Source organism: Vigna unguiculata, chromosome 2 (assembly GCF_037176805.1).
Source record: "Vigna unguiculata cultivar grain cowpea cultivar isolate G323 ecotype 2 chromosome 2, ASM3717680v1, whole genome shotgun sequence".
NCBI classification, from domain to species: domain Eukaryota; kingdom Viridiplantae; phylum Streptophyta; class Magnoliopsida; order Fabales; family Fabaceae; genus Vigna; species Vigna unguiculata.
In genome coordinates, this window is record NC_140793.1 from 29,481,153 (window position 1) to 29,489,190 (window position 8,038).

Sequence of the window (8,038 nt, forward strand, 5' to 3'; positions counted from 1 at the left end):
TGACTGTCGGATTCTCTTCTGTCTTATGATGAGTCGATGGATGCAGTTCAAGATTTTAAAAGTAACACTGTGTTCTTTCAATATTAATTTTAAAATGATATAATGACTCTCAAAACTGAGTGCATCAAAGAAACAACAAAAAAAAATGTTACTTCATTATTATTAACCCAATATGACAAAGTAAATGACATATTATCAAATTACTAATTAAGATTTTTAAAAGAGTTAAATTATTAAGAGGAATAATTTGTTCCATCAACTATTTTTCTCTTTTTTTAATGAAAAATAAAAAGTATAGATTGTGAACACATTATCGTTAATCCCTTCTTTTATAAATTTTTAATCCATTTATCATTTAATTCTTTATTATTATTTATTTTGTTAAGTCTCTTAGTAAGTAATATTCTCTTAATTAAATGAAACTTAAAATTTCTAATCATTCTTCATTGTGAATTATTAGTGTCCCATCAACATACTTTTCGGCTTTTAATATTTATTATCATAACTATAATTAAGTCCATTTTAAGAAAAACAATGCATGTGAATTCATTAAATTCGAATACACCAATGCAAAACATTTATACATAACATACATATTTATAAAATGACAATTAAAATATGCACAACCACCTACTCCTTTTTTATATATAAATAAAACTAATAATACATGACAATTGTCTACAAATATATTCCTCAACCAATTAGTTAACCTTTAGAAATGTATAATTGTCTTATAACAAATCTCAATAAATGCATGTATGTATAATTTAGCATATTTATTCTGTAAAAATTGATATAAATTATTATTAATTTTGAATTATACAAATTTTAGATATTGACAGCTAACGAAATTTATCAGACCTATATTCCTATACAAATATTTATTAACTATAGAATCTAATTTCATTCCACTCTCATATCCTTGAAACTTTCCTTTTCAATTAGCCATATGCAATTAATGTGTGATGGGGAAAATGGGTGCATGGAGACTATCCATTTAAAGAATTTATATTATATACAGTACGTATGTCATGGAATCCAATAACAAAAAAAAAAAAAACTTTTAACTCTATTAGCGTGAGTCATTGTACTACATAGATAAAAATGGATACAGTTTAAACTGAAGGTTAAACAAATTAATAAATTAGGAAGTATTTGTAAGACTAATAAGTAATAGTCTTCGGTGCGGATTTTCATTAAATATTTTAAGATATCAAAATTAGAGATGGCAAATAAATCCGTTTTCGTGGATATTGTCCGAACTCGTTCCCGTTTTGACGGGGAATTCCCGCATTGACTGGGTATGGATATGGGTATGAGAAATCCCTAACTTTTTCAATTGGGTATGGGGATGGTTATGGATATGTACATATCCCTGCCATAATACTCGTCTCCGCCATATCTCCATCATCATTTAAATTATTAAAATATTTACAATTAATTAAGTAACCATATATATATATTTATTTATTTATTTCTCAATTTTTTATTTCTTCTAATTATTTGGTTTGTCATGAAACTTATTCGCATCTTCAATATATTTTTCATCTTATCATAACATTTATGTAATCATGTTAAAATGATGTATGTCAATTAAAATTTTTTATGTCTCATATTTGAATATTTCTATTATTTTTTAATATTTTTATTTATTATATATTTTCCTTTCACATGAGTATGTCCAATACTCTCAATTTAAGTGTTTAATAGCCTAAATCTTTCATTTACTAGGTAATATAAAAAAATACTTTACTTATTTTTATTAATTTTTGTTTCATTTGAAAAACTCTTTTGTTTCGCTAAAACAATTATTTTTCAACCATTGAGTATATATGTTGATATTTGAAAAGTGTTCTTAGATGTCTAAGGTATTTTTCATCTTATCATACCCTTAATTATACATTTGTTTTCCTTTGTGTGATTTCTTTCAATAGTTTCTCAAATTGTTTCTAAGACATACATTCGTTAATTTTTTAATATTTTTATTTGTTGTTTATTTTCATCATGTAGAATACTATTTCAGTATATTTTATCTAATTATTTTTATTTTTTAACTCATTATATCAATCATACTGTAATTTTTTACTATAATTGTATAAATAACTTTTATTTACTACAATATCAAAATTTAATGTAATTGCCATGAATATTTTTTTATCACCATCCAACATATATTGGAGTTCAAAAGATAAAATAATCATGTTAAATTTGTTTTATTATGTTTATTATTTGTTATTTGCGTCATTTTGATTAAGTGATGTATTATCATTTTTTATTAGTATATAAAAAAATAGATTAATTAGAATTTAAAAAATTGAAGTAAATAAACATTTAAAATATATTTTAATTTGAATATTTGTTTTCCTTTAAATTTTTTTAAAAATATTTTTAAATTTTATCAACTAGGTTTCATTAATGTTTGCATTTTGCAAATTTAATAAATGTTTTAGTTCTCATGAAATTTTATTTGGCATTCCAACCTAAAATGTAAACAATTATAATTTATTTCAAAGTATTTGATATCAAGAAACAACCATCCTCCTAATATTGAATATTTGATAATATTATGTTTCCTTTATCGTAATTTTTTATTATTTTATAAAAATTAATATTGAAGTAGTAAGGAAACGGGTACGGGTATGGATACGATATTATACCCGTTACCCGGTGGGGATGGAATAAAACTTTGATATCCGTTGGGTTTAGAAATGGGTATAGGGATAATTATTTTTACGAGGATGGGTATGGCATAGTGAAACCCGTCCCCGCCCCGTTGCCATCCCTAATCAATATATTTATCTTTATACAGATCTATACAATATTTTAGGTATTAAATATATTCAAGTTAAAAAAAATATATATTTAAAATTAGACATTAATTTATATATAAAAAAAATGGGATCCAAGACTTCCTATGCTTCTTCTGAGATTCATCACGGCTAACCTTATCAAGAAGTATTGCACAAAACTAAAAACACCTCAACATAATCACACAATGTTTAGGTGACCAACCAAATGATAATGTGCATTTAAAATCAATCATAATGACTAAACAAATAAGAATGCTATGAATTCTAATGTCCATTCAGATAAGGATTCAGATAAAGGTTCAACAAAAATAATATAGCTCCCATGTTTTCTTCTTACACCTCCATCTTTTTAAATTTCAATTATATCTACACAATAATTTTAACTTTAGATTTTTCGATCCATATATATATTCTAGATTGTACTATCCGTAATATAAAATTATATTTCACATTATGCAATTCGTAATTCGTAATGCAAATTTTTACATTCTGAATTGTATAATCTGTAATTACAGTATAGTTCAAAATGTAAACTTTCATTACACATTGTAAAATCTGAAATGCATACGAATTGTGAAGTCTTAAACTTATATTGCATGTCTTTGATCGTTGATTCCTATCTTCTTCCTTAGACTTCATATTATTATTACCTTTTTCATTTGTTTTAGTGAACACTTGTGAATATTTTTGAGGGTAGAGGTGGAAGGAGAAGATGGGGTGAAGGTGAAGACAGAGATGGAGGTGGGAGAAGATGGAGTGGAGGTGGAGGTGATAAAGAAGATGGGGTGGAGGTGAAGAAAAGTATGGAAGTGTTGTGAAAGAGGAGATGAGGAGTAGGAGGGAAGAAGAGGATGACAATTTTAACTTTTTACCTTGCATATGGAGTGTAGTAAGAAAACATGGGCTTCTATATACAGTAAATCAGAACTACTGTTTCTAAGTCATTGAATCTGCATGTTCCACGTGCCAGTGTTGATAGGGTGTTACCCAGCTCACATCTCCTAAGTCATTGAATCTTCTGAAGAGTATCACCATCTATCGGTCATCAAGTCTTGCCCAAAATGAACTATTTTTCTCATTTCTTACTTTCATTACATGTCTATCTGTTTTCTCTCTTTGCGTTAAACTCAGTAGTACCATTTACCCCAAACATTATGGCTTATGCATTACCAAATAATTCTGATCATTTCTCACTACTTAAGTTCAAAGAAGCCATATCCACGGACCCCTTTGGAATCTTACTCTCATGGAATACTTCTATTCACTTTTGTCAATGGTATGGAATCACATGCAATTCCAAGCTTCAAAGAGTTACAGAGTTGAATTTAGAAGGACACCAATTGAAGGGATTCTTATCTCCTCACATTGGAAATCTCTCATACATGACAAACTTCAGCATCATGAACAACAACTTCTATGGGGAAATCCCACAAGAAGTTGGACGATTGTCACGACTGCAGAAACTCTATCTGGGAAATAACTCATTTGTAGGAGAAATCCCTACAAACTTGACAGGTTGCGCTCATCTCACAATCTTATACTTGTTTGGAAACAATTTGATTGGCAAAATACCAATCCAAATTGGCTCACTTCAAAAACTTCAAAGTTTAAATGTTGGGAAGAACAGGTTAACAGGAGGAATCTCACCATTCATAGGGAATGTTTCATCCCTGATTTATCTCTCCGTCATTATTAACAATTTAGAAGGAGATATTCCTCTACAGATATGCAGTCTCAAAAGCTTGGCATTTGTATATGTGAGTCTCAACAACTTGGCTGGACCATTTCCTTATTGTTTCTACAATATGTCATGTCTCACTGAAATTGACGCATCAATAAATCAATTCAATGGCTCTCTTCCTCCCAGTATGTTCCACACTCTACCTAATCTCCGGACATTTACAATTGGTGGCAATGAAGTTTCAGGTCCAATTCCGGTTTCCATCACTAATGCATCTATGCTTTCAAGGCTTCAGATCTCTAGAAACTATTTCACCGGACAAGTTCCCAGTTTGGGGAAGCTACAATATCTATCTTTCCTTTCTTTGGAAAAAAACAATTTAGGGAACAATTCAATTAACGATTTAGAATTTTTAAAATCCTTGACAAACTGCAGTAAGTTGCAGATTTTGGGTCTGTCTGCCAATAATTTTGGAGGTCATTTGCCAAATTCCATGGGCAATTTATCCACCCAACTCACTCAACTATATTTAGGAGGCAATCGCATATCAGGAGAAATTCCTGCATCCTTAGGAAATTTAATTGGCTTAAATCTCTTGATGATAGAACAAAACAGCATTAGTGGAATTATCCCAACAACTTTTGGGAAGTTTCAGAAAATGCAAAAGTTGTCGTTGGGTTCAAACTATCTGTCAGGGCAAATAGGAGCGTTCATAGGCAACCTCAGTCAATTGTTTTTTCTAGGTTTGGAGCAAAATATGTTACAAGGAAATATTCCTCCGAATATAGGAAACTGTCAAAAGTTACAAGAATTGGATCTATATCAAAACAACCTCACAGGAACCATACCCATTGAGATTTTCAATCTGTCATCTCTAACAAACTTTCTTGATTTGACAGAAAACTCTGAGTGGTAGCATACCAGAAGAAGTGGGCAACCTAAAACACGTCGATTTTCTATCTCTGTCTAACAACTATTTGTCTGGTCACATTCCTAGCACTATCGGGGAATGCATAATGTTGGAGTACCTCTATTTGGAAGGAAATTCCTTACAAGGAATCATACCATCTTCTTTGGCATCACTAAAAAGCCTTCGAGTTTTAGACATGTCACAAAACCACTTGTCCGGATCAATTCCTAACTCTCTGCAGAACATTCATTTCTTAGAATATTTCAATGTATCTTTTAATATGTTGGACGGTGAGATACCAACTGAAGGTGTCTTTCGAAATGCAAGTGCATTAGGTGTAGCTGGAAATAGTAAGCTCTGTGGAGGTATTTCAGAACTGCATCTACCACCATGTCCTGTCAAAGCTAAGAAACTTGAGAAACACCACATGTTTAGGTTGTATGCAATCATAGTTAGTGCAGTTGTTTTTCTTCTCATACTGTCAGTTATGTTAACAATCTGCCGGATGAGGAAAGGAAATAAGAAACCATCGCTGGATTCACCGAGAATTGACCAACTAGCTAAAGTTTCATTCCAAAGTTTGCACAACGGAACTAATGGTTTCTCAACTACAAACTTGATAGGATCTGGGAATTTTAGCTCTGTCTACAGAGGAACTCTTGATTTAGAAGACAAAGTCGTTGCCATAAAGGTCCTAAACCTTCAAAGAAAAGGAGCTCACAAGAGTTTCATTGTTGAATGCAATGCACTTAAAAATGTTAGGCATCGAAATCTTGTTAAGATTTTGACATGTTGTTCTAGCACAGATTACAAAGGTCAAGACTTCAAAGCTCTAGTTTTTGAGTACATGAGAAATGGAAGCTTGGAGCAATGGCTGCATCCTAGAACATTAAATACAGAGCATTCAAGAACATTGAGCCTTGATCAAAGATTAAATATCATGATTGATATTGCTTCTGCATTACATTATCTTCATCATGAATATGAGCAATCAATCATTCACTGTGACTTGAAGCCTAGCAATGTCTTGCTTGATGATGACATGGTTGCTCATGTTGGTGATTTTGGAATAGCAAGACTTCTAAACATTAATAGCACCACTTCTAAGCAAGCAACTTCAACTGGAATAAAAGGGACGGTTGGCTATGCTCCCCCAGGTATTATGTAAACTTTTTAATAGAATTTTTTTATGTCTTGCCTTTTGTTAAGAACTTATTTACTAATCAAAGTTTTGCTATACATGTCAGAGTATGGAGTGGGTTCTGAGGTGTCTACGCACGGGGACATGTACAGCTTTGGAATTCTTATGTTGGAAATGTTTACAGGAAGGAGACCCACAGATGAAACTTTTGAGGGTGGTCAAAATTTGCATAGTTTTGTGAAAAATTCATTTCCTAATAATGTTTTGCAGATTTTGGACCCGTCACTTGTAGCAAAACCAGAACAAGCAACAATAGAAGAAGAAAACACTCAGAACCTTACTACAACCATTGAAAAGCACTTCATTTCAGTCATTAGAATTGGACTTGCTTGTTCACTAGAGTCCCCAAACGAAAGAATGAATATAGTGGATGTCACTAGAGAGCTAAATAAAATCAAGAGACTCTTTCTTCTATCTGGTAAGACAAATGGAAAATGACTTCATTCTCCCCATAATACTTGAGAACAAATATAGATACATCATCTTGTGGCTTTTGCCACTCCATTACAAATTATTTCCCCACAGATTAAGTTTTCCTTTTCAAACTTAACAGTATAGTAAAATTGAGAGTTCTATATTCTTAATTGCATATGTTGCTGGCTTCAGCTCATGCCCTATTAATTGCTCATAAAGTTACAATTTCATTTTCTGTTGTTTCTCTCTGTATTTCAAAATTCCAAAACTATGAAGCTAACCAGCTTCTTGTCAAATTTCAGGTGTCAACACTTGAATAATCAAAGCTGAGGTCAAAAGTCACGGCTATTTCAGAAACTGATGTGTTTGCAATGTGGTTTACTACTTAATTATATTTTACCCAGCTCTTGGGATAAGGTTTTTGTTGTTGTATCTGCTCATATGAATTCGTCAATCCATCCTTCAAAGTTGTCTATCCTATGCTAATGTATGTAATAATCTATCAAGTAATGGACTTGTGCTTTCTATACTCTTATTTCACATGATTTGGTCAATTTTAGTATTATTTTTTGCAGTCCATGTACTTTTTTTTTAATATCAAGGAGCTATGTACCAGAGAATTCTGTTTAACTTAAGGTTTATTAGATGTGAAATTGATGATGGTCGAAAAATAAAAAGTCATGTGAAATAAGCAAATTAATGAGCATACACAGAGTACAAAGTAGACTACAAACTTATTCTAGTTGATGCACTGATTGTATATTCTTTGCACAGACAATCTCTCTATTGAAAGGGATTTCACATTTCCGATTCCAAGATCTTGTGTAAAATCATGTTAAAATTTTAAGATAACAAGAAAAAATATGTCAAACATATATGCAGAGACCTTTCGATCTATCCAAAGAGTGGTACTTGTAGTTTGTAGAAACAATAAAGGAATTCAGAAACAACTTTTATAGGATTCATACAATAATCAAACAATTTAATCCAGTGATTGTCTGTCTGTTTGGGACAAATCAGCA

The 8,038-nt window shown here is 31.1% G+C and overlaps 2 protein-coding genes across 3 annotated transcripts; both read left to right on the top strand.

Moving 5' to 3' along the window:
* Positions 1-3,871: 3,871 nt before the first annotated feature.
* LOC146888504 (putative LRR receptor-like serine/threonine-protein kinase At3g47570) lies at positions 3,872-5,407 on the top strand. Its single transcript, XM_085669984.1, has one exon. The coding sequence runs from the start codon at positions 3,872-3,874 to the stop codon at positions 5,405-5,407; it is 1,536 nt and encodes a 511-aa protein (XP_085526110.1).
* Positions 5,408-5,507: 100 nt separating this feature from the next.
* On the top strand, positions 5,508-7,595 carry LOC114172998 (putative receptor-like protein kinase At3g47110). 2 transcript variants are annotated; one of them, XM_028057181.2, is made up of 3 exons: positions 5,508-6,558; positions 6,649-7,020; positions 7,319-7,595. In XM_028057181.2, the coding sequence occupies exons 1-3, from the start codon at positions 5,508-5,510 to the stop codon at positions 7,330-7,332; spliced, it is 1,437 nt and encodes a 478-aa protein (XP_027912982.2). In that variant the 3' UTR covers positions 7,333-7,595. The 2 variants fall into 2 exon arrangements, with proteins under 2 accessions (XP_027912982.2, XP_085526109.1); XM_085669983.1 differs by having other exon boundaries at positions 6,649-7,595.
* The last annotated feature ends 443 nt before the right edge of the window (positions 7,596-8,038 follow it).